We start from the raw sequence: 26,407 nt of genomic DNA on the forward strand, positions 1-26,407 counted from the left end.
CCGATTTTTCCACTGAGAATTAAAGTTCTCACACAGTTCTCACACTCAAATGGCTCTTTAAAAATGGCTGAATGCAAACTGGGAGATGTACTGGGCATGCGCGCCCATAGCAGTCACGTAAAAAACGTCTTTATTTTCATGCATGCGCGGAAGGGGGGGCATCCTTTATTCGGTGCAGACATTAGGCTCCACCCCCCAAAGCTAAAGTGTATGCTGCACAGCGCCAATTTTAAAAATTAGAACAGGCAAACTTTCAAGTTTTTTTTTGGACTAGTCAGGGCCTAAAAAAATGGACGTAACTCTTGAAAAACGCGAAACAATGGCATTGGGGAAAATTGAGTCCATTAAACCTGCAGAAATGTCATCCCGTGGCTGATGCATCAAGTGCCTTCACTACTAGGGCATTGACACAAATAGAGTTGGATGATACAGAGTTAATGACAAGAAAAAATGACCATCGTGCAAGGCTTCTTCCAGTTGTTCGGAATCAGGCTAGCATGCTCCATAATATCCCAAACCATCCAAGTAGCAAGGCATACCTGAAAAGGAACAATTCTTCTGCAAAAACCTGTTGCTAAACATTCAGTGATAGTAGTATGCGTATATGGCCTTCAGAACCGTAAGCAAATCTCCGTTGCAAAAGCGCTAAGTGATGCGAGGTAACCCCCCACCCCCAGCAAGAATCGATGAGAAGAAATTCCACTCTGCTGAGAAGTAACTCGGGCTTCTCTACCCCCTCTACTTCCACCCTGCCACACTCCCCCAGTCCCCCTCCGTTCTCATCTATCATCCTCATCCTTCTATCATCGCTCTCCCCTCTCTTATCTAGGTCCAATAATTCCTAACCCTGCTTAATTCAAATACTGCAGTTGGTCTCGACTTCCCGTGGGCAACACAACAGAAGATCAACTAGTTTATAAAATAAAGAAAAGAAAGACTTGCATTTATATAGCACCTTTCACAAGCACCAGACGTCTCAAAGCGCTTTACTGCCAATGAAGTACTTTTGGAGTGTAGTCACTGTTGTAATGTGGGAAACGCGGCAGCTAACTTGCGCACAGCAACCTCCCACAAACAGGAATGTGATCATGGCCAGATAATCTGATTTTGTTATGTTGATTGAGGGATAAATATTGGCCAGGACACCAGGGATAACTCACCTGCTCCTCTTCAAAATAATGCCATGGGATTTTTTACATTCACCTGAGAGAGCAGATGGTTTAACGTCTCATCTGAAAGATGGCACCGTCAACAGTGCAGCACTCCCTCAGCACGGGAGTGTCAGCCTAGATTTACGTGCTCAAGTTCCTGGAGTGGGACTTGAACCCGCAACCTTCTGACTCAAGAGGCGAGTGTGCTATCCACTGAGCCACAGCTGACACTATAGTTAAATATCAAAACTTGTGGCAATTTGGAAAGCAGGGAAATAATGGACAGGTATAAAAAATAATCAAAAAGGCTAACGGAATGCTGGCCTTTATTTCTAGGGGATGGGAATACAAAGGTAGGATTACATGGGATATACGGCACAAACAGTACCGGTATTTATGCTCCACTTGAGCCTCCTCCCATCTTTCTTTATCTAACTATCAGTATTACCCTCTACTCTCTTCTTCCTTATTTGGTTATCTAGCCTCCCCTTAAATGCATCCAAAATATTCGCTTCAACCACTCCCTGTGGTAGCAAATCCCACATTTCCATCACTCTCTGGATAAATAAGTTTTTTTTGAATTCCCTATTGGATTTCTTGGTGACTATCTTATATTGATGGCCTCTAGTTATGCTCTTCCCCACAAGTGGAAACACTCTCTTTGTATCTACTCTATCAAAACCTTTCATAATTTTAAAGACCTCTATTAGGTCACCCCTCAGCCTTCTCTTTTCAAGAGAAAAGAGACCCAGCCTGATCCGTATCCCCTAGCATTTCTGGTATCAGAGTAGATAGAGAGAAACTGTTCCCAGTGGCGGAAAGGTCGCGAATCAGAGGACACTGATTTAAGGTGATTGGCAGAAGAACCAAAAGCTTCATGAGGAAAAACTTTTTTTATGCAACGAGGGAATAAGGGGTTATGGGGAGCGGGTAGAGATCTAAGTCCATAATCGGATCAACCATGATCGTATTAAATGGCGGCGCAGGCTCGAGGGGCCATATGGCCTACTCCTGCTCCTATTTCTTATGTTCTTATGAGTGGATAGGATCTGGAATGCACTGCCTGAAAAGAGGGTGGAGGCAGATTCAATTGTGGCTTTCAAAGGGGAATTGGATAAGTTCCAGAAGGAAAAAAAATTGCAGGGCTACGTGGAGAAGGCGGGGGAGTGGGACTAACTGAAATGCTCTTGCAGAGAGCTGGCATGGGCTTGACAAGCCGAATGGCCTTCTTCTGTACTGCAACCATTCTATGGGCCCAAGTTTCGGGCCGCGCCTAGAACAGCGCAGCCCCGACCTGGACTCCCGTTTTTCGCGTCACAAAGTGCGCCTAAAAAAAACGTACCTATTCTCTGGCTCCCTGCAGGTCCTCTGGAGCTGGGCGCGGCGCAGCACGAGCTGTGGGGGGCGGAGCTAGGTCCCTGCATTGAAACAGTGCCGGGACCTCTGCACATGCACGCTACAGTGGGCGCGCATGTGCAGTAGCTCTAGGCGCCCAAAACTGTGTGGAAGGGGCCCAAAGCACGAAGCCCCTAGCCCTGGCCAAATGGCCTCACTGGGGCTGCGTGGATAAGGCTGCCTCCCACACCCAGCTCCTGCTTCCTCCCGACCCGACTCCCGCTTCCCCCCCCCCCGCCCCAGCCCCGGACCCGACCCGCGCTCCCCCCCCCCCCCACCCGACCTGACCTCCCTCTCCCCCCCCCCGACCCGAACCGAACCGACCCGACCTCACTCCCACCACCCCCCCGACCCGACCCGCGCTCCCGACCCCTCACTCAGACCGGACCCGACCCAACCTGACCTCCCTCCCCCCGCCCCCGACACGAACTGAACCGACCCGACCTCCCTCCCACCCGGACCCGACCCGCGCTCCCTCCCCCGACCCGAACCAACCTGACCTCCCTCCACCCCCCCAACCCCTGACCCGACCCGTGCTCCCGACCGCCGACCGCCTCCCCCCTCCTCGCCCGGACCGGACCTCCCTCCGCCCCCCCCAATCCGACCAGAACCGCGCTCCCCCCGACCCGACCCACGCTCCCGACCCAACCCAACGCCACCTACCTGTAAATCTGGTGCTGGGGACGGGCCCCGCCCGAAATCTTGGGCCCGGCCGGGCCCGTTCAGTCTCCCTTCTCCTTCTCCCCCCTCCCCCTTCCCGCCCCCTTCTTCCCCTTCCCTCCCCTCGCTGTCAGAAACACAGACACTGACAGACAGAGAGTGAGAGACACACACAGACAGACAGACAGACAGAGAGATAGACACTGACAGAGACACACTGGGGGGGTGACATCCCAGCACACTGTTGGAGGGCTCCCGGTGCTGCAGTCGGTAAGTAGAAAATATTTTATTTATTGATTTTTTTTTATTATTTCTTATTAATTTTTTTTGTTTAATTTATTGGTTGATTTATTGATGTTATCATTTATTATTGATGATGGCTCTTTATTTGTAAAACTGAAGTGTTTAATGTTTGTAAACTTCCCTTTAAACCCTCCCCCCCCCCATTCCCTATGCCTGATTTGTAACCTACGCCTGATTTTCTAAGTGTAGACAGGTTTTTCTAACATTCTAAGTTAGTTTGGAGTAAGTTTTCACTGCCTAAACTTTCAAAACGGGCGTAAGTGGCTAGACACGTCCTCTTTTGAAAAAAAAAATCTGTTCCAAACTGAAACTGTTCTAACTGACTAGAACTGGAGCAAACTAAATGCCAAGAATTGCAATTTCTAAGATACTCCATTCTAAACCAGTTGCTCCAAAAAAACAGGAGCAACTCAGGCCGAAACTTGGCCCCTAAGGTTCTATGATCATCCTTATAAATCCTCTCCGCATCCTCTTCAGTGCGTCGACATCCTTTTTATAAAATGACGACCAGAATTGTACGCAGTATTCCACGTGTGGTCTAACCAAGGTTCGATACAAGTTTAGAATAACTTCACTATTTTGCAAGGGAAGGAAGTTATGCTGCATTGGTATGGGGATTTGATCAGATCACATATGGAGTACCGTGTTCAGTTTTGGGCACCGCACATCAGGAAGTATATACTGACCTTGAAGGGGGCTCAACGCTTAATCACCAGAATGATACCTGGGCTAAAAGGCCTAAATTATGAGGTCAGGTTGCATAAACTAGCCTTATATTCCCTGGAGTAGAGAAGACTGAGCAGTGATCTAATTTAAGCAGTAAAAATCATAAAAGGATTCTATAGAGTAAAGAGAATCTCTTTCTTCTGGTGAAGAAATCCAGAACAAGAGAGCAAAGCCTTATCATTACAGTCAGACCATTCATGAGTACAATAGAGAAGCACATCTTCATACAAAGCTGTGGATGCCGGGTCAATTGTAGCTTTCAAAATGGGGATTGATAGAGTTTTGTTAGGGAAGGGTGCTGAGGAATATCGATTAAAGGCAAGTAAATGGGGTTGAGGTACAGATCAGCCATGATCAAACTGAATGGCAGAATAGGCTACAGACACTGAATCTTCTGGAATTTTTTGAGGATGTAACTAGTAGACTGGACAAGGGAGAACCAGTGGATGTGGTGTATTTGGACTTTCAAAAGGCTTCTGACAAGGTCCCACACAGGAGATTGGTGTGCAAAATCAAAGCACATGGTATTGGGGGTAATATACTGATGTGGATAGAAAACTAGTTGGCAGACAGGAAGCAGAGAGTCGGGATAAACGGGTCCTTTTCAGAATGGCAGGCAGTGACTAGTGGAGTGCCGAAGAGCTCAGTGCTGGGACCCCAGCTCTTTACAATATACATCAATGATTTGGATGAAGGAATTGAGTGTAATATCTCCAAGTTTGCAGATGACACTAAACTGGGTGGTGGTGTGAGCTGTGAGGGGGACGCTGGGAGGCTGCAGGGTGACTTGGACAGGTTAGGTGAGTGGGAAAATGCATAGTAGATGCAGTATAATGTGGATAAATGTGAGGTTATCCACTTTGGAGGCAAAAACGCGAAGATAGAATATTATCTGAATGGCGGCAGATTAGGAAAAGGGGAGGTGCAACGAGACCTGGGTGTCACAGTTCATCAGTCATTGAAAGTTGGCATGCAGGTACAGGAGGCGGTGAAAAAGGCAAATGGTATGTTGGCCTTCATAGTTAGGGGATTTGAGTATAGGAGCAGGGAGGTCTTACAGCAGTTGTACAGGGCCTTGGTGAGGCCTCACCTGGAATATTGTGTTCAGTTTTGGTCTCCTAATCTGAGGAAGGACGTTCTTGCTATTGAGGGAGTGCAACGAAGGTTCACCATACTGATTCCCGGGATGGGAGGACTGATATATGAGGAGAGACTGGATCAACTGGGCCTTTATACATTGGAGTTTAGAACGATGAGAGGGGATCTCATAGAAACTTATAAGATTCTGACGGGACAGGACAGGTTAGATGCGGGTAGTGTTTCCGATGTTGGGGAAGTCCAAAACCTGGGGACACAGTCTTAGGATAAGGGGTAGGCCATTTAGGACTGAAATGGAGAAACTTCTTCACTCAGAGAGTTGTTAACCTGTGTAATTCCCTGCCGCAGAGAGTTGTTGATGCCAGTTCATTGGATATATTCAAGAGGGAGTTAGGTATGGCCCCTACGGCTAAAGGGATCAAGGGGTATGGAGAGAAAGCAGGAAAGGGGTACTAATGGAATGATCAGCCATGATCTTATTGAATGGTGGTGCAGGCTCGAAGGGCTGAATGGCTTACTCCTGCCCCTATTTTCTATGTTTCTATGAATGGCCTACACCAGTTTGTATTTTTCTATAAAGAGCTATTTGGAGCATAGTGGTTCCTCTGCAGCACAGGCTGAGGAGCTGGGTCACATAAAATTGAGACGATACACTTCCACCACTGGCTGGTGGCGTAATTAGAATGTGATAACTGCCTATACGAACTTTCCATTATAAATGTGGACACTGGATTTTATATTGGAAAACAAATTAAGATAAAAATTTAACAGGAAGTGTGTGCAGATGTAAGTTTATGAATACATTGTCAATTGCTTGCTTGTCTCAAGACTACTGCAATTTCGATTGCACTAATATAGATTTGACCAGGCATCAGTATTTGCAACTTAGGTAATACTTTGAATAATTTTTGATAAAAAAGTGTGTAGAATATGCATAAGGCACGGACAACCTCAAATGAACAGAGAATGATTATGATTGGCTGTTTAGTACCATTAAAAAGTGATGTGGCAATAAGTACCATTAAAAAGTGATGATCTTCAGGTTCTGCTCGAAGATACTTGAATATTACGTGTTCCATAAATCTCTCCATTAGATCCCAGTCTTCAACTAAACCATGTCGAATGGGCCACTAGAAATAAAACCAAAAATCCAATGTTAGAAAGAGATATATTGCCTTTATAAATATATAGACAGATAGATATATAGATAGATATATAGATAGATATATAGATAGATAAATATATATATAGATATATAGATATATATATAACAATTTTCCATATAATTTCTAGGTCATACAGCTTTACAATATATGCTGAACAGAAACAAAATTAATTCCCTTTGTAGGGAATTGCTCAAGCAATTAAATCAAATAAGGGATCTTATACACCTCAATGCATTATTTGCCTTGCTGCTTCTTGCATTATTTCAGTGAATTACTTATTTGAATAGAAACTTTGGTCATGAAAATAATAAATGTATGTTATTGAGGGTACAACTACATTACACAGAGGTAGATAATTCAGCTTTGTAATGGTCTTTCCTGTCCAAATAATGATATCCTTCACATACCAAGGGAGCAACACAGAGAAAAAAAAATAACTGAAATGGTTTTATCCCATTACATTTCAAGGAGGATTTGTGTGACCTTGAATTCCTTCTTTCATTTGTGCATACAAAAATAAATCCTCAGGTCATCACGTTTAATTCTTCCAAAGGCATAAGGAATTTCTTGGAAAAACCTTCAGGAATCCTCCATCTCTATACATACAGAGTGAGGACTAAGAGCTGAGTCCAGTTCGCTGGATATATTCAAAAGGGAGTTAGATGTGGCCCTTATGGCTAAAGGCATCAGGGGGTATGGAGAGAAAGCAGAATTGGGGTACTGAAGTTGCATGATCAGCCATGATCTTATTGAATGGTGGGGCAGGCTCGAAGGGCCGAATGGTCTACTCCTGCACCTATTTTCTATGTTTCTAATACAGATGTGGAGCCAAAGATTTGTATTTCTACCAGTCAGCAGTCTCAGCATTTGGAAATGGCAGCATGCCAGTTTGGGAGAGCTTCCAGGGTTCCTCAACCTATGAAATAGAAAAGGAGATTCCTGAAGTCGCATCATCTGATCAGGGCTTGACTTGTTTCGATGTTCCATCACTTTCACCTTCCCACTACAAGCATCCAGTATTTAAAACCACATTCTCAAGTTTTAGAAGCAGCAGAATTATTTCTGCATTTAATCTGCTTATAGATTTCAGGATCCCAATGGGTAAAGGGGAGACACGTAGATGCCACAGGTGAAATCAGAGACAATGCAAGGTACAGGACATTCTCCAATGGGTGGGAGCCTAGGCTTTTACCACAATGTCAGCTTTGCTCCTGTGGGAATGATAAATCGGCAAGATAAAAACATTGGGAAACTAGGAGTACCTGACAGACATGTGCATTTTTGTTTCATTGGAATATACAGGTATTCGCTGATCGAACTCCTGTTGCAGGATTTGTTTGTAACCTTTCTCATTCTATATTATCTTGTCACACACTGTGGCAGGCAGCACTCATGCTCCCAGGTCTCTAAAATGATGTTCTGTAATCAGCCTCGGGATACAAGTGAAAGAGGCTCAGATAGTCAGCCCTGTGGCGAAAATAACTCATCACTGCTTGCTACACCTCCCTCACAGACCAGGATATAAACCATAGAGAAAAGAAATCAACACACCAAGGATTTTCTGACATTGTACCAGATTTGTATTGGTCTTTAGCAGCTTTTTGTCTTGCAACTTAAAACGGGATATTTAGTCTGTCTCTCGACATGTAATGACAGCTAGGAAAGTAAAATTTTTAAATTACCTTTGTGGCATACGTCGGTTTATCTACAGCTTCATCCCCTATATAAAAGTCGAGATCATCCACTCCCCTCACCAATCTTCGTTGTGCGTGATCACCTACCTTGGCTGACTCTTTGATAGCTATACCTGGTGAGATACAACATGCGGGAGGTCAATAAAAACCTGCATGCAATCAAGTACACCCGCTTAAATACAGTTAATGTGTCATCGTTATTGCAATTTGGCAGCCTCTTAAAAAGCTAATGGTTTGAGGTAACCGTGGCAACTAATGTACATGAATGCTGGAAGCCAGCAGTAACTACTCGATATCTTGTTTGCTCAGTTTCAGGAGAACAAAATTAGATTACATTAAAGGGGCAAGATTTTCTACAAAAAGCAACTGGAGGGGAGAAAAGCCACGACACCACACATACTGGAAGTCATCAGTAACAATATAATGTGCATCAAAATGATCCGTCATAGCGCTTTATGCGTGCAAATGAGATTTGACAAACGAGTTGATTGGCACCCCATCCCAACTCCCTCCATCACCGGTGTACCATGGCTGCAGTGTATACCATCTGTAAGATGCACTGCAGGAACTCACCAAGGCATCTTCGACAGCACTTCCCAAACCCGCGACCTCGACCACCTAGAAGGGCAAGGTCAGCAGGTGCATGGGAACACCACCATCTGCAAGTTCCTCTCCAAGTCACACACCATCCTGACTTGGAAATATATTGTCTGTTCCTTCATCGTCACTGGGTCAAAATCCTGAAACTTCCTCCCTAACAGCACTGTGGGAGTATCTTCACCTTATGGAATGCAGCAGTTCAAGATGGCGGCTCACCACCACCTTCTCAAGGGCTGGGTAATAAATGCTGGCCTTGCCAGCGACGCCCACATCACATGAATGAAGTTTGTTTTTAATGTGGTCAAGAGATGGACCTCCTTTAAGTAAAATGAACATTTCTCAGTCTTTCATGTGAAAATCAGTACAATAAATTTAAACTCACTGTCAATGCCCTAATAAATTTAATAAATTTGTCAAACTGAAATCTTAGAATAATACAGTGCAGGAGGCGGCCATTCATCCCATCGTGCATGTGCCAGCTCTTTGAAAGAGCTATTCAATTAGTCCCACTTCCCAGCTCTGTAAATTGTTTCCTTCCAAGTATTTATCCATCTTCAAGCAATGCATTCCAGATCACAACAACGCACTACGTTAAAATAAAATCCTTCATCTTCAACCTGTGTCCTCTGGTTAATGATTCTTTTCCCACTGCAAACAGTTTCTCCTTACTCTATCAAAACCCTTCATGATTTTGAACAAGTCTATCAGATCTCCTCAAAACACCCACAGCTTCTCCATCTCTCCGCATAACTGAAGTACCTCAGCGCTGGCACCATTCAAGAAAATCTCTTCTCCACCCTCTCGAAGACCTTGACATCCTTCCTAAAGTGTGGTGTCTGAGAGTCGCCACAATACTCCAGCTGGGGACTAATCAGTGTTTTGTAAATGTTTAACACAGATTCCTTGCTTTTCTAATCTATGCCTCTATTAAAAAGCCACTGGCCCAATATGCTTTTCTTGAAAAACTAAATAAAAGGCCTTCTCAACTTGTTCCGTACTTTCAAAGATGTGTGTACGTAGACTATCAGGTCTCTGTTCCTGCATCTCTTTTAAAATTGTACCATTTAGTTTATATTGTCCTCATTTTTACTACCAAACTGTATCACTTCACGGTGTTAAATTTCATCTGCAATAGGTCTGTCTATTTCACCAGGCTGAAGCTCATTTTCTTTGAGTGGGGACGTCGAGGAGGCGGCCTATAAAAGTCCGGGGGGGTCGGAGGCCAGCCGGTGCAGCTGCAGCAGGAAGGCAAAAAAGTAGAAAGAAATCGAAAGGTGACGTCACAACCAAGGGGGTAAGTGATTGGCTGGTGATTGGTAAGTAGATTTCCTTTTTCTTTTCTATATCAGTAAGTAACCTTTAGCATTGTTGTTGCCAAATTAAGTTAATCTAAGGGTTAAGTCATGGCAGGACAGCCCGGAAACGTGTTATGATTCTCCTGTACTATGTGGGGAGTCAGGGACGCTTCCGGAGTCCCTGACGACTATGTGTGCGAGAAGTGTATTCGCCTCAAGCTCTTGACGGACCGCATTGAGACACTGGAGCTGCGGGTGGATTCACTCTGGAGCATCCACGATACTGAGAATGACGTGAACAGCACGTTTAGTGAGTTGGTCTTACTGCAGGTAAAGAGTGCACAGCCAGATAGGGGATGGGTGAAGAGCAGTGGAAGGAAGATAGTGCAGGGGTCCCCTGCAGTCATCCCCCTGCAAAACAGATACACTGCTTTGAGTACTGTTTGGGGGGATGACTCATCAGGGGAGAGCAGCGGCAGCCAAGTTCATGGCACCGTGGGTGGCCCTGCTGCACAGGAGGGCAGGAAAAATAGTGGAAGAGCTACAGTGATAGGCATTTCGATTGTAAGGGGAATAGATAAGTGTTTCTGCGGCCATAACCGAGACTCCAGGCTGGTATGTTACCTCCCTGGTGCAAGGGTCAAGGATGTCTCAGATGGGTGCAGGACATTCTGAAAAGGGAGGGTGAACAGCCAGTTGTCGTGGTGCATATAGGTACCAACGATATCGGCAAAAAACGGGATGAGGTCCTACAAGACGAATTAAGGGAGCTAAGAGCTAAATTAAAAAGTAGGACCTCAAAAGTAGTAATCTCAGGATTGCTACCAGTGCCACGTGCTAGTCAGAGTAGGAATCGCAGGATAGCTCAGATGAATACGAGGCTTGAGGAGTGGTGCAAGAGGGAGGGATTCAAATTCCTGCGACATTGGAACCGGATCTGGGGGAGGTGGGACCAGTACAAACCAGATGGTTTGCACCTGGGCAGGACCGGAACCAATGTCCTAGGGGGAGTGTTTGCTAGTGCTGTTGGGCAGGAGTTAAACTAACATGGCAGGGGGATGGGAACCTATGCAGAGAGGCAGAGGGAAATAAAATGGAGGCAGAAGCAAAAGATAGAAAGGAGAATAGTAAAAATGGAGGGCAGAGAAACCCAAGGCAAAAAACAAAAAGGGCCACATTACAGCAAAATTCTAAAGGGGCAAAGGGTGTTAAAAAGACAAGCCTGAAGGCTCTGTGCCTCAATGCGAGGAGTATTTGCAATAAGGTGGATGAATTAACAGCGCAGATAGCAGTTAACGGATATGATGTAATTGGCATCACAGAGACATGGCTCCAGGGTGACCAAGGCTGAGAACTCAACATCCAGAGTTATTCAACATTTAGGAAGGATAGATAGAGAGGAAAAGAAGGCGGGGTGGCGCTGCTGGTTAAAGAGGAAATTAATGCAATAGTAAGGAGGGACATTAGCCTGGATGATGTGGAAAGGGCAGAAAACGCTAGCGGGAGTTGTGTATAGACCACCAAACAGTAGTAGTGAGGTTGGGGACAGCATCAAACAAGAAATAAGAGATGTGTGCAACAAAGGTACAGCAGTTATCATAGGCGACTTTAATCTACATGTTGATTGGGCTAACCAAACTGGTAGCACTGGTGGAGGAAGATTTCCTGCAGTGCATTAGGGATGGTTTTCTAGACCAATATGTCGAGGAACCAACAAGGGAGCTGGCCACCCTAGACTGGCTAATGTGTAATGAGAAGGGACTAATTAGCAATCTTGTTGTGCGAGGCCCCTTGGGGAAGAGTGACCATAATATGGTAGAATTCTTTATTAAGATGGAGAGTGACACAGTTAATTCGGAAACTAGGGTCCTGAACTTAAGGAAAGGTAACTTCGATGGTATGAGACGTGAACTGGCTGGAATAGACTGGCAAAGGATACTTAACGGGTTGACAGTGGATAAGCAATGGCAAACATTTAAAGATCACATGGATAAACTTCAGCAATTGTACATCCCTGTCTGGAGTAAAAATAAAAAGGGGAAGGTGGCTCAACCATAGCTAACAAGGGAAATTAAGGATAGTGTTAAATCCAAGGAAGAGGCTTATAAATTGGCTAGAAAAAGCAACAAACCTGAGGACTGGGAGAAATTTAGAATTCAACAGAGGAGGACTAAGGGTTTAATTAAGAGGGGGAAAATAGAGTACAAGAGGAAGCTTGCAGGGAACATAAAAATTGACTGCAAAAGCTTCTATAAATATGTGAAGAGAAAAAGATTAGTGAAGACAAACGTAGGTCCCTTGCAGTCGGATTCAGGTGAATTTATAATGGGGAACAAAGAAATGGCAGACCAATTGAACAAATACTTTGGTCCTGTCTTCACGAAGGAAGATACAAATAACTTTCCAAATGTACTAGGGGACAGTGGGTCTAGTGAGAAGGAGGAACTGAAGGATATCCTTATAAAGCGGGAAATTGTGTGAGGGAAATTGATGGGATTGATGCCCAATAAATCCCCGGGGCCTGATAGTCTGCATCCCAGAAGTGGCCCTAGAAATAGTGGATGCATTGGTGATCATTTTCCAACAGTCTATCGACTCTGGATCAGTTCCTATGGACTGGAGAGTAGCTAATGTAAAACCACTTTTTAAAAAAGGAGAGAGAGAGAAAACGGGTAATTATAGACCGGTTAGCCTGACATCAGTCGTGGGGAAAATGTTGGAATCAATCATTAAGGATGAAATAGCAGCGCATTTGGAAAGCAGTGACAGGATCGGTCCAAGTCAGCATGGATTTATGAAAGGGAAATCATGCTTGACGAATCTTCTGGAATTTTTTGAGGATGTAACTAGCAGAGTGGACAAGGGAGAACCAGTGGATGTGGTGTATTTGGACTTTCAAAAGGCTTTTGACAAGGTCCCGCACAAGAGACTGGTGTGCAAAATCAAAGCACATGGTATTGGGGGTAATGTACTGACGTGGATAGAGAACTGGTTGGCAGACAGGAAGCAGAGAGTCGGGATAAACGGGTCCTTTTCAGAATGGCAGGCAGTGACTAGTGGAGTGCTGTAGGGCTCAGTGCTGGGACCCCAGCTTTTTACAATACACATTAACGATTTAGATGAAGGAATTGAGTGTAATATCTCCAAGTTTGCAATTGACACTAAACTGGATGGCGGTGTGAGCTGTGAGGAGGACGCTAAGAGGCTGCAGGGTGACTTGGACAGGTTAGGTGAGTGGGAAAATGCATGGCAGATGCAGTATAATGTGGATAAATGTGAGGTTATCCATTTTGGGGGCAAAAACACAAAGGCAGAATATTATCTAAATGGCGGCAGATTAGGAAAATGGGAGGTGCAACAAGACCTGGGTGTCATGGTTCATCAGTCATTGAAAGTTGGCATGCAGGTACAGCAGGCGGTGAAGAAGGTAAATGGTATGTTGGCCTTCATAGCTAGGGGATTTGAGTATAGGAGCAGGGAGGTCTTACTGTAGTCGTACAGGGCCTTGGTGAAGCCTCACCTGGAATATTATGTTCAGTTTTGATCTCCTAATCTGAGGAAGGACGTTCTTGCTATTGAGGGAGTGCAGCGAAGGTTCACCAGACTGATTCCAGGGATGGCTGGACTGACATATGAGGAGAGACTAGATCGACTGGGCCTGTATTCACTGGAGTTTAGAAGGATGAGAGGGAATCTCATAGAAACTTACAAGATTCTGACGGGACTGGACAGGTTAGATGTGGGAAGAATGTTTCTGATGTTGGGGAAGTCCAGAACCAGGGGACACAGTCTTAGGATAAGAGGTAGGCTATTTAGGACTGAGATGAGGAGAAACTTCTTCAGTCGGAGAGTTGTTAACCTGTGGAATTCGCTGCCGCAGAGAGTTGTTGATGCCAGTTCATTGGATATATTCAAGAGGGAGTTAGATATGGCCCTTACGGCTAAAGAGATCAAGGGGTGTGGAGAGAAAGCAGGAAAGGGGTACTGAGGGAATGATCAGCCATGATCTTATTGAATAGTGGTGCAGACTCGAAGGGCCGAATGGCCTACTCCTGCAACTAGTTTCTATGTTTTCTATGTTTCCCCAATGCTGTTTTTTGGCATATTTCAAGAGTTACGCCCGTTTTTTTTTGGCCCCGACTACTCTTTTAAAAAAAAAAGTTGAAAGTATCTCCGTTCTAATTTTTTTTAATTGGTGCTGCGCAGCCTGTCCGAGCTTCTGGTGGTGGAGCCTAATGTCTGTGCCGAAAAAAGGATGCCCCCCTTCTGCGCATGCGCAAAAATGAAAAAAGTTTTTTACGTGACTGCTATGGGCGTGCATGCTCAGTACACCTCCCGGTCTGCATTCGCCCATTTTTAAAAGAGCCAGTTGTGTGTGAGAACTTTAATTCTCAGTGGAAAAATCGGAGCTGCAATATGTAACGTGGCTCAAGGACCAAGAATTTCTCTCAGGATGAAGTGAAGGCACTAGTTACTGTAATTGAGGCCAGATGGCACGAGCTGGACACCAGCAGAGGTCACACCACAAAAGTTTCACCAAAAGAAATGAAGAAACGCTGGAACCAACTTACAGAAGATTACCGAGCAATGGTAACCACCCTGAGGTCTGGAGGCCAATGCAAAAAGAAGTGGCAGGACCTTGGTCAAGTAGTTAGTGTAAATAATATTTTCATTTATTCACTGGAATTGCAATTGTAAATGTGACCATCTGTATGTCCCACCCAGCCCTGCCTCTGCTGCTAACCATTTGTCTGTTCTGTTATATTTTGCAGAACTTGAGATCAACCCTGACGAGGCTGAAGCCGATGCAGAAGATGACTCAGACGGGACGAGCCTGAAGAGAAGAACATTTTCCAATCCCACCTCCCAGACTGTAATAACTCAAGAGTCTGGTTACTGTAAACTCGCTCAGGTGCAACCTGATCCATCTTTATTCCAGCCCACTAGTGCTTGACACCCAGCTTATATACAGGTGACCAAGCACAGCCCGATGACTTCCGACCACGGCAATCGCTGGTGTCTGGTGACCCCCCCCACCAAGCATTAATACATCACAACATCCCCTTTTTAAAATCTTAACAACAGTCTTTTTACAAATTAAGCTGGTCTGGGGCTTTCCTCTCACAAGTTGATCGTCTCAGTTCAACTTTGTTCTGGGCGAGCGCTCTGAGTCCATTGAGACTGAGGGCTGAGTAGCCGATCTGATGGGAGTGGTCATGACCACATCAGAGACTGAAGGTTCAGAGTCAGTAATGTCAGCAGAATCCTTTGATGAGTGAACAATGGTTGGTTGGTCACAAACTGCATCTTCCTCACTCGGTTCCAGTTCATCCGTGTGCCACAGTTTAACCTGGTCAAGGTGTTTCCTGCATGTTTTCCCATTCTTGAGCACGACAATAAACACTCTGTTACCCTCCTTGGCTGTAACAGTACCACTTTGGTCAACAATCCACTTTGGACCTTGACCACAGTTCAGTACATAAACTGAATTGTTGACCGAGATGTCACGTGACACGGCAACACGATCATGACACCATTGCTGACTTTGACGTCTGTTTTCAACACAATCATTCAAATCAGGATGAACAAGAGAAAGCCTGGTCTTGAGATTTCTCTTCATCAGTAGTTCAGCAGGAAGAACCCCGGTAAGCGAATGAGGTCTTGACCTGTAACTGAGCAATATACATGACAACCGTCTCTGCAGTGAGCCCCGAGTTACACGTTACATACTTTGCTTGATCATTTGAACGGCACGCTCTGCTTGACGATTAGAAGCAGACTTTAATGGAGCTGATCTCACATGTCTGATGACATTGAGTTTCATGAACTCGTGGAACTCAAGACTTGTGAAGCAAGATCCGTTGTCACTCATGACAATGTCAGGCAAACCATGATATGAAGGCTCTCAATGGTAGCTGTAGATGTGCTGGATGACATAATAACACACTTTATCCACTTAGAATATGCATCTACTCGACAAAAAACATCTTTCCTAGGAACGGGCCCGCAAAATCAATATGGATCCTCGACCATGATTTGAATGGCCACGACCAAAGACTCAGCGGAGATTAGCTGGTACTTTACTTAGCTGCATGCAAGTATTGCACTGATGCATGCATGATTCCAGATCAGAGTTAATTCCAGGCCACCATACATGAGAACTAGCAATGGACTTCTTCATGACAATATCAGGATGAGTGCTATGAAGTTCATGTACAAATTTTTCTCTACCTTTCTTAGACATGATTACACGATTACCCCACAGTAAACAGTCTGACTGAATGGACAGCTCATCCTTGCGATGGTTGTAAGGTTTGGTCTCCTTACGCATCTCCATAGGTAAGGCAGAACAATCACCACTGAGTACACACCATTTCACAACCGATAAAATAGGGTCATGGCTGGTCCAGATCCTAACTTGTTGAGCAGTCACTCTCAAAAGCATCCATTACTAACAGTAGATCTGCAGGTTGAGGTGTCTCCATCTCAGTTGTGGGTAAGGGCAGACGACTCAGCGCATCAGCATAATTCTCAGTACCAGGTCTATGACGGATGATGTAATCATAGGCAGACAATGTCAGCGCCCACCTTTGAATGCAGGACGATGCATTGGTATTAATACCTTTGTTTTCCGCAAACAATGAAATGAGTGGCTTGTGATTCGTTTCTAGTTCAAAACGAAGACCAAATAGGTACTGGTGCATTTTCTTTTTACCCCATACACACAGGTCAAAGCTTCTTTCTCTACCATATTGTAAGCTCTTTCCGCTTTAGACAGACTTCTTGAAGCACAGGCAACAGGTTGTAGCTTGCCCGATTCATTTGCCTGTTGGAGTACGCAGCCAACCCCATATGATGAAGCATCACAGGTCAATACAAGACGCTTACACGGATCATAATGAACAAGCAACTTGATTGAACATAGCAGATTCTTGGCTTTCTCAAAGGCTCTATCTTGAAACACACCCCAGACCCAGTTGGCTTCTTTTCTTAGTAAGATGTGCAATGGCTCTAGTAAAGTGCTCAATCTGGGTAAGAAATTACCATGGTAATTGGGTAGCCCAAGGAAAGAACACAGCTCCATCACATTCTGAGGCCTGGGTACATTTTTGATGGCTTTGGTTTTTGAATCAGTGGGCCTGATGCCATCAGCAGCAATCTTCCTCCCGAGGAATTCGACTTCAGGTGCCATGAATACACACTTCGAGCATTTCAGCCTGAGTCCCACTTTGTCCAGACGCTGTAGGACTTCTTCAAGATTGTTCAGATGTTCAGCGGTGTCATGACCGGTGACCAGAACGTCATCTTGAAATACGACAGTTCTAGGAACGGACTTCAGTAAACTCTCCATATTTCTCTGAAATATGTCTGCAGCCGAACAAATCCCAAAAGGACACCTGCTGTAGACGAACAGTCCTTTATGGGTGTTCATGCAGGTGAGTTTCTTCGCAGTGTCGACAAGTTCTTGGGTCATATAGGCTGACGTCAGATCCAGTTTTGTGAACAACTTTCCACCAGCTAGCATGGTGAACAGGTCATCAGCCCTCGGTAACGAATACTGATCCCATTTCAAAAATTGGTTAAGCGTAACCTTGTAGTCTACACAAATCTTGACAGTGCCATCGCTCTTCAACACAGGAACAACGGGACTAGCCCACTCGTTAAACTCAACCGGTGATATGATCCCTTCACGCTGGTGTCGGTCAAGCTCAATTTCAACCTTCTCCCTCATCATGTACGGAACATATCGAACTTTGTGATAGACAGGCCTTGCATTGGAATCCAGGTGAATGCCCGGTTCAAACAAAGAAGGAAACTTTTTCAATACTTGAGCACACGAAGTATCATCCACTGAAGTCAACATCTTGACATCATTCCAGTTCAGCTTGATTTTCTCGAGCCAATTTCTGCCAAACAGCATTAGATCACTACCTGGGACGATCCATAATGGTAGCTCGTGAACCACACCATCATATGACGCCTCGATTGCTGCACTGCCGAGCACCGCTATGAGTTCCTTAGTGTAAGTATGCAACCTGGCATTGACTGGACTCCGCTTCGGTTTCGCAGCATTAAGTGTCCCACAGCTTGTCGAATGTCCTATGGCTCATTATCGACTGGCTCACACCCATGTCCAGCTCCATTGATACAGGCACGCCATTCAGCTTCACATTAACAACTATCAGCTGGCTCTTGCTCAGGAACAAATACAGTCCATTCACCTCCTCGGGTTGTGTATCCAGCCATCACTGAACTGGTTCTCATCAACCACGTGGTGAGCCGCACCACGCTTGCTCCATTGTGGACACATCCTGTGACAATGCCCCACTTTCGAACATCCATTGCATGAGTATTGTCTAAACTGACACTGATGAGGCCGATGATTGCTCCCACAACGCCAACAGGGTGAAATCTGGATTGAACCGGTTGCCGGGCTCCGAGCAGCGGCAGGTTTCGTGTAAGCAGCTATGCCCGAAGACAACGCCATCTTGTTTACAGTTCTTGCTGTGGAACTCCGATTCGTCGATGATATCTGCCTCAAATTATCATCCGTTGTCATGCATGCCTGGGCAGTCGCGATGGCGTCTCTGCAGCCAACAGCTTCCTGAGGAATGCATCACGGCTGATGACTATCATGAAGACATCACGCAGCATTGTCTTCCAGCATGTTCCCCAACTTACACGGCTCAGCAAGACATCGCAGATTGACGACAAATCCTGACACGACCTGGCCCTCAGCACGAACATGCGTGTAGAAACGGTAACGTGATATGATGATCCCCTTTTTTGGCTTCAGGTGGTTACCCACCACTGTACACAATTCCTCGTACCCTTTTTCCACCAGATGTACAGGCGAGAGAAGAGTCTTCATGAGGCCGTAAATTTTCGGACCACAAACGATGAGGAGAATTGCCCTGCGCTCAACTGCGCAGGCCTCTGCCTCTATGCCGTTGGCCATAAAATACTGATCCAGGCGGTCGACAAATTCCGCCCAATCCTCACCCTCCATGAATTTCTCCAGGATTCCAACATTGCTCATTGTGCATGCGAAGGTTCTTAAATTACCTTGTCGCCAATTGTAATGACTCAAGAATCTGGTTACTGTAAACTCACTCAGGTGCATCCATCTTTATTCCAGCCCAAGAGTGCCTGCGTGACAAAGACACCCAGATTATATACAGGTGACCAAGCACACATGCCACATGCGTACAGCCGATGACCTCTGACCGCGGCGCCCTCTGGTGTCTGGTGACCCCCAAGCATTAATACATAACACAGACCAAGAACATGGGGGTGAGGGGGAGAGGGAGGATGAAGTCCCCACTGTTGGACTTACTCTGGAGGAGGTGCAGGGGCCGCCCATTGAAGTGCCAGCCCCTTTCCTGAGTGGTACGAGTGTTGGGACTTTTCATGGTTTTGCACAATCCGAGGCTGCGGGTTCCAGTGGGGTGCAGCAAGGAACATCCAGGGCCACACCGTCCGAGGCTGTGGGTCCCAGTGAGCCACACCCAGGGTGAAGAGGGGAAGGAGAGCTTGACAGCGCTCTCCTGAGATGCAGGATGTTACAGATGTGGCTCAGATGATGGCAATGAGTGGGGAATGCATTGACCTTACGCGATCACTCCTGGACACCATCAGTGGGGTGGGTGATGAGGTATCAGGACTATCGGGAGAAGTAACAACACTCTCACGAGAAATGGGAACACAGTCCGGGCACATGAGGGAGGGAATGTCACAGGTAGCTACTACAATAATGGAACACACCCAGACCCAGCGGCCATTCATGGAATCAACTGCCACTCCTACTCCAATCCACAGACCAGCCTCTGAAGAGGCCCAAGCCGGGACTTCCACATTACTGCCTGCCCATGTCCCGTCCACCCTCCCCACCCATCAAGAAGTGCGCAGCACCCGGTATCCAAGACGGAGTGCCGGGTGCACAATGGCGGCCCAGACTACACTAGGGCTGCCATCGTTCAGCTGACCCAAGAGTCGGCCAACAACTAAAGATGGCGGCCTGGGGCAATTTCCCCCACGGGATCAGCGTGGGGCTGCCACTCACAGCGATAACGTCATCACCGGTTGTGCGGCAGCCCGGGGCACGATGTTGCCAAGGCAGCGCCTCAGCAAACTCCTGGACAATTTACTGGGGGGCGGTAGCGCCCACCTTACCCCAGGGGAAAAGTGTCTTGCGCAATGTTAGCACTCCCTGGAGGTGCTAACAGGGCTATAAAACAGCAGGAGAAAAGAAAGCACTCAGACATTTTTTCCTCTCTCTCTCTCCCCCCAAGGTATGGACCACACCCTGGTCTGCGCATGCACAATAAGCTTACTTAGAACGGGAAGCTAGGCATTCAATAAAGAAACAAAGTCTAATGCAATTCTTTAATTTTTGATTATTTTCAAAGTACCACCCCACCACTGAACATCTCCTCGAGGGTCGGCTGACAGAATCGCCCCCTCGCCCGGACACAAGGGCTTGACGTTCACCCCACTCCATCCCCAGGCTTCTTTTGAAGCTGCCGTGTGGCCTAAGGGTTCTCATCCCTTCAGTTCAGCTTCAACACCCCCCTCCTTCCCACTGGCTTCTTTTGAAGCTGAGCCCTGAGCCCCTGTAACCGGGTGAGGGAGTGATTCTGCCGGCCGACTCTCTGACCCTCGAGCCCGGTGAGGAGACATTCAGTGGCGTGGTACTTTGAAAAAAAATCAAAAATTAAAGAATTGCATTAGACAACCATCTTCATTCTTTTGACTTTGAAAAAAAATAAGTTTTATGATGCATATTCTTTGCCTTCTTGACTCCCTTCAAAACTTCAGCTAAAAACAATGGCATCTTTCTACTCCGATTTTTTAATGTGCGCTGGTTTTTCTTAAGAGCCCAGAAGGTTTTTTTGGGAGTGGTCACATACGCCGTCCCAGGAAAAATGTAAGTTGGCCAAATTTGTTTAAATGTGAAAAACTGGCGCAGACATCAGGTTACGCACCCGCCCCCCCCATGACGCAAAAAAAATACTAACCTAAAAAAATCGTAACTAACCGAGTTACGCTGGCGCAGAAACTTTGGGGAAACTGGGAGATTTTAATTTACGCCAAAAAAAACAGCACATGCAAAAAAACGGTGCAGATAACTGGGGAAAATTGAGCCCTATGTCTGTTACTATCCTCCTCATTGTTTACTACATTTTGTGCCACCTGAAAATTTTGGAGTGATAATCTGAGAAAAAAATCAAAAACTATATTGTAAAATTAAGATACGGTGGTCCCACAGGAACAAACAGCAAGGTCTATGGGTGAAATGATGTCAGTATCATTTTTCATTCCCTCATTTTCTCCCTTTTACTCCTCTCTCTCTTGCAAGCGTACAGTCGTTGCTGGGGTATTGCTCCACACATGCTGGTTGAACTCTTGTACTTTGGTTAAGTGTTACTAATCATGTGTGAGCTTTGATGCAGAGTGGAGAGTGTCAACAGACTATTCCAAATCAACCCAATCATGTCCTCGCCCAACATCCACACTGGCATGCGTCCAGCAGAGAGCATTACACTGTAGCTTATTCTTCCCTCCCGAAGACAGAAGCACCGTTAATGGTGGTGCTTCAAGCGGTTGAAGTAGCTAACTCAGCGCAGACCCCAGGAATTGAACATTTTATGTGTAGCTCATCACTGAACAAACTCACTAAACTATCAAAGGAGTCCTTAATGTTAGAAATTTGGTGTAATAAGCAGCAGCCTATTCAAAAAGTTCAGCTAGTCGGACATCGGTGGTGGGGAAAATGCTGGAATCAATTATTAAAGATGTAATAGCAGCGCATTTGGAAAGCAGTGACAGGATCGGACCAAGTCAGCATGGATTTATGAAAGGGAAATCATGCATGACAAATCTTCTAGAATTTTTTGAGGATGTAACTAGTAGACTGGATAAGGGAGAACCAGTGGATGTGGTGTATTTGGACTTTCAAAAGGCTTTTGACAAGGTTCCACACAAGAGATTAGTGTGCAAAATTAAGGCACATGATATTGGGGGTAATGTATTGACGTGGATAAAGAATTGGTTGACAGACAGGAAGCAAAGAGTGGGAATAAACGGGTCCTTTTCAGAATGACAGGCAGTGACGAGTGGGGTACCACAAGGTTCTGTGCTGGGACCCCAGCTATTTACAATATACATTAATGGTTTAGACAAAGGAATTGAATGTAATATCTCCAAGTTTTCAGATGACACAAAGCTGGGTGGCAGTGTGAGCTGTGAGGAGGATGCCAAGAGGCTGCAGGGTGAGTTGGACAGGTTAGGTGAATGGGTAAATGCATGGCAGCTGCAGTATAATGTGGATAAACGTGAGGTTATCCACTTTGCTGACAAAAACAGGAAGGCAGATTATTATTTGAATGGTGACAGATTAGTAAAAGGGGATGTGCACCGAGACCTGGGTGTCATGGTACATCAGTTACTGAAGGTAGGCATGCAGGTACAGCAGACAGTAAAGAAAGCAAATGGCATGCTGGTCTTCATAGTGAGAGGATTTGAGTATCGAAGCAGGGAGGGTCTTACTGCAGTTGTACAGGGCCTTGGTGAGACCACACCTTGAGTATTGTGTGCAGTTTTGGTCTCCTAATCTGAGGAAGGACATGCTTGCTATTGAGGGAGTGCAACGAAGGTTCACCAGACTAATTCCCGGGATGGCAGGACTGACATATGAAGAAAGACAGGATCGGCTAGGTTTATACTCACTTGAATTTAGAAGATGAGAGGGTATCTCATAGAAACATATAAAATTATGCCGGGACTGGGCAGTTTAGATGCAGGAAGAATGTTCCCAATGTTGGAAAAGTCCAGAACCAGGGGTCACAGTCTAAGGATAAGGGGTAAGCCATTTAGGACCGAGATGAGGAGAAACTTTTTCTCCCAGAGAATAATGAGCCTGTGGAATTCTTCAGCACAGAAAGTTATTGAGTCCAGTTCATTGGATATATTCAAGAGGGAGTTAGATGCGGCCCTTATGGCTAAAGGGATCAAGGGGCATGGAGAGAAAGCAGGAGTGGGGTACTGAAGTTGCATGGTCAGCCATGATCGTGTTGAACGGCGGTGCAGGCTCGATGGGGGCCGAATGGCCTACTCCTGCACCTATTGTCTATGTTTCTATGTTAGTCACATAATATGAAACATCGAAGGACAAATGTGTTCATAATTAAATGTATAGACTGTTAAAAAAAAAATTCCAAATAAAGCAGTCGCACCCAAACTGTCTATTCCATGCACTGATCACTCTGTGAAGAATTTATCAGCCCTAAATTCAACTGTCACTGGTTTCAATCTGTGCTCTCTTCTTCCAACTATCACAGTTTAATCTGAAGTACTGCTTGAGATTAATCTTTGCGGAACCATTACTGTCATCTCTGTCTCTGTCTGCTGAAAAAGCTAAGGGGGCAAAATTGGCCCTTTCTACTGAAGGGATACAAAATTCAGCCCCCCCCCAGTGTTTGGGCTCATTCGAAAGGAAATTTAATTTGGGACTATCTACAGATCTCTAAAAAGCTTATGGAAGAAACTACAAACTTTAATAGAATTTTGGATTTTAAAAGACAAACTCAAGGCTGTGGGTGGACCTATGGAACTAGCAGAGACAGACTGATTAAGTGAAGCTACCTGGGTGTGAGGACTAAGTTAACCTGTCTGGAAGAATGAGTATTCGAAAATCCTTCCCCCACAAGAGACATTAACATCACAAAATCACCCAGAGGTAGCTACCCATCAACATGGGTCTGGACAACCATTTCAGCATATACATCACAAAGAGGCCCAATCCAGCCTGTATGCGAAAGACTAAGCACAAAAGGACATTGCAATTACCAAACTAATATTTCCATCAGGAAACAGTTTTCGAACATCAACTCACCTAAAACATATCAACTTTTAACGAGCCCGACAAAATATTACAAAGAAGAGCCAAGCCCGCCAAAATTATACAAAGGATTTTGAACAGATTTGGCAGCAAGTTTAGAACACTGAAATCGTATAACTGACCCCTGGTTTCAACAGAGGTTAGGTAGTTTCTAGGTAGCTACAAGGCTGCTACTACGTCAGGTGCCATACTACACCAGGTGCTATACTGCGAGTATGTCATCATGACAAGGAGAGAAACCAACGTGACAGTTGTAAACTAACTTCTCCAGCCTCGAAGTCCTGAAGGAAGGAAGATCATCATCATTGCGACAGCAACCGACCACAGTCAACGTGGTAACAATGGAAAAACAACCGCGATCGACCAAACTCGAACAAAAACTGTCAAAAGGATTGGTAAGCATAGTCCCTGCCTGCCCTGGAGTCTAACCTAGCTAGAATTAAGTATTGGGAGGTGGGAGGTATAATTTTACTGCAACCCCCTTTGAATGTGTAGTGTATGGTACTTTATTAGAGTGGTTCTAAGTTTAACCTTGTACCTTTCCTTGCATTGTCCTTTATTAGAGTGATTGTAAGTTTGGCCTTGTATTTTCTTACTCGAGTAATAAGCTTGTATTACCTTGAATGTAATAAAACCAAAGTTTCTTTTGCATCAAACCAGTGTCCTTTGCACTTTTATCACACCCCACCAAATAAATCCAGAGTACAGAACCCAAGCAAGTGGGAGCAATTCGAACCACTCAAGTTGGTCAGAAGGGAACCTGACCCCCTCATAGAGACCACCCCCTTACACTACAGCCTTGTTAGCACCTCCGAGGGGCACCAACTTTGCACAAGATACTTTTCACCCGGGAGGAGGGGGGGCACGCCCCCTGGTAAATTGTCCAGGAGTTTGCTGAGTCGCTGCCTCGGCAGCATCGCGCCCCACCATTAACACCCCGGGCCGCCGCACAACTGGTGCACGGCAACCCCTCACCGTCCCACGCCGATCCTTTAACACCCCGTGGGGGAAATTGCCCCGGGCCACCATCTTTTTTTTGTCGGCCGATTCTTGGGTCGTCTCAACGATGGCAGCCCCAGCATGGTCAGGGGTGCCATTGTGCAGCCCAGCACTCCGTCACATGCCCGAGACTGTGCTCCGCTTCCTTTGAGGGGCGGTAAGGGCAATTCCGCAGTGAGGGTGGGATTTCTTTGCCGGGCACTAAAAGTCTCGGCCCCAGAAGGTTACCGCCCCCAATCGGGGCACAGGGCAATTTCGCCCCCAAGTTTCTCCAGTTCTTTCTCAGTCCTCTAACACAGATATCGATCTTGTGACTCTACTCTGTGCCACCTCCATGGTTTGAATGACTCTTGTGTCAGCTCGTGCCCTTAGCCTATAGCGAATGGCCTATTTTCTGCTCCATGTGCTCTGCACCTCTATTCACAGCATACTCAACTGTGGATTACTAAACTGGAATTCAGTGCTGTTATCTCTCTCTCCCCTCTTCTTGCTCTTCAGCAAAAGTAAGGCAGGAGATGCTAGTCAGAGGCAATATTATCCCAGCTTCCCTATAGCAAGGCAAAGGACCTTGAGGCAAGAGTGAAGAATTGTTTACACCAGAAATGTTGACCTGTTTTTATCCACTTGACAAACCAACAGACACACACACACCCACACATAATATATAAAAATATATATATCTTGCCGTGTTATGTGTATACACACAGGACAGACATATGTAAATATAAATTCTTATTAAAAGTTACACACTCCATGTACATGAGTAGTTACACACTCCTGTACATGAGTAGTTGCAATATATTTTGAAACATTTCTATACAGCAGCTAAAACACAAAATCCTACCTTTGTGTATTTTTGCCAATAATAAATAAGTATTTACATCTATGCAATGATCACCTCAACAGCACACAGTTAAAACCTAAAACAAGATATCCTCGAAGAACTTTCAACTGACTTGGCTTGTGGTGGGCATCCCTGCATCATGGATGGAAAATCAAAGGATCCAGTATGGCTTGCAGAATTGGGAAAATCATGGATTTCTATATTTACACAATAGAATTTTGCATGAACTGCAACCACACCTGATTGAAGTGTTTGGTTACCCGGTATAATCCTATTGACCAAAGCCGCCTTCCTGACATCATCATCATAGGCGGTCCCTCGAACGAGGATGACTTGCTTCCACACCAAATGGGATGAGTTCACAGATGTTTCAATGGAGGACCTGATTTTTTTAGTCTTGAACCCCAGGGGTGGAAGATGCCTGTACGTGGATTTTTTTTTTTTAAAAAACGTGTGGTGACCGTTGCACATCAGCCACCACAGAGGCTTGACAGAGCTAGGCCTTTATCCAGTGGCAAGGGTAAACCAGGACCTGCTCTGCTGCACGGATGTAGTGCACACACATATTGCAGTGTG

At 45.5% G+C, this 26,407-nt stretch overlaps 1 protein-coding gene across 2 annotated transcripts in view; it reads right to left on the reverse strand.

The window, feature by feature from the left end:
* The window catches only part of LOC139264009 (actin-related protein 3B), a 184,602-nt gene that overhangs the window by 113,562 nt on the left and 44,633 nt on the right, over window positions 1-26,407 (reverse strand). For both annotated transcript variants that reach the window (XM_070880112.1, XM_070880111.1), the window contains exons 3-4: window positions 8,182-8,306; window positions 6,353-6,463 (exon numbers count right to left, since the gene is read on the reverse strand). In XM_070880112.1, the coding sequence (XP_070736213.1) occupies window positions 6,353-6,463; window positions 8,182-8,306 (236 nt within the window). The remainder of the gene's footprint in view (window positions 1-6,352; window positions 6,464-8,181; window positions 8,307-26,407) is intronic.

Source organism: Pristiophorus japonicus, chromosome 5 (genome assembly GCF_044704955.1).
Source record: "Pristiophorus japonicus isolate sPriJap1 chromosome 5, sPriJap1.hap1, whole genome shotgun sequence".
Taxonomy (NCBI): Eukaryota; Metazoa; Chordata; class Chondrichthyes; family Pristiophoridae; genus Pristiophorus; species Pristiophorus japonicus.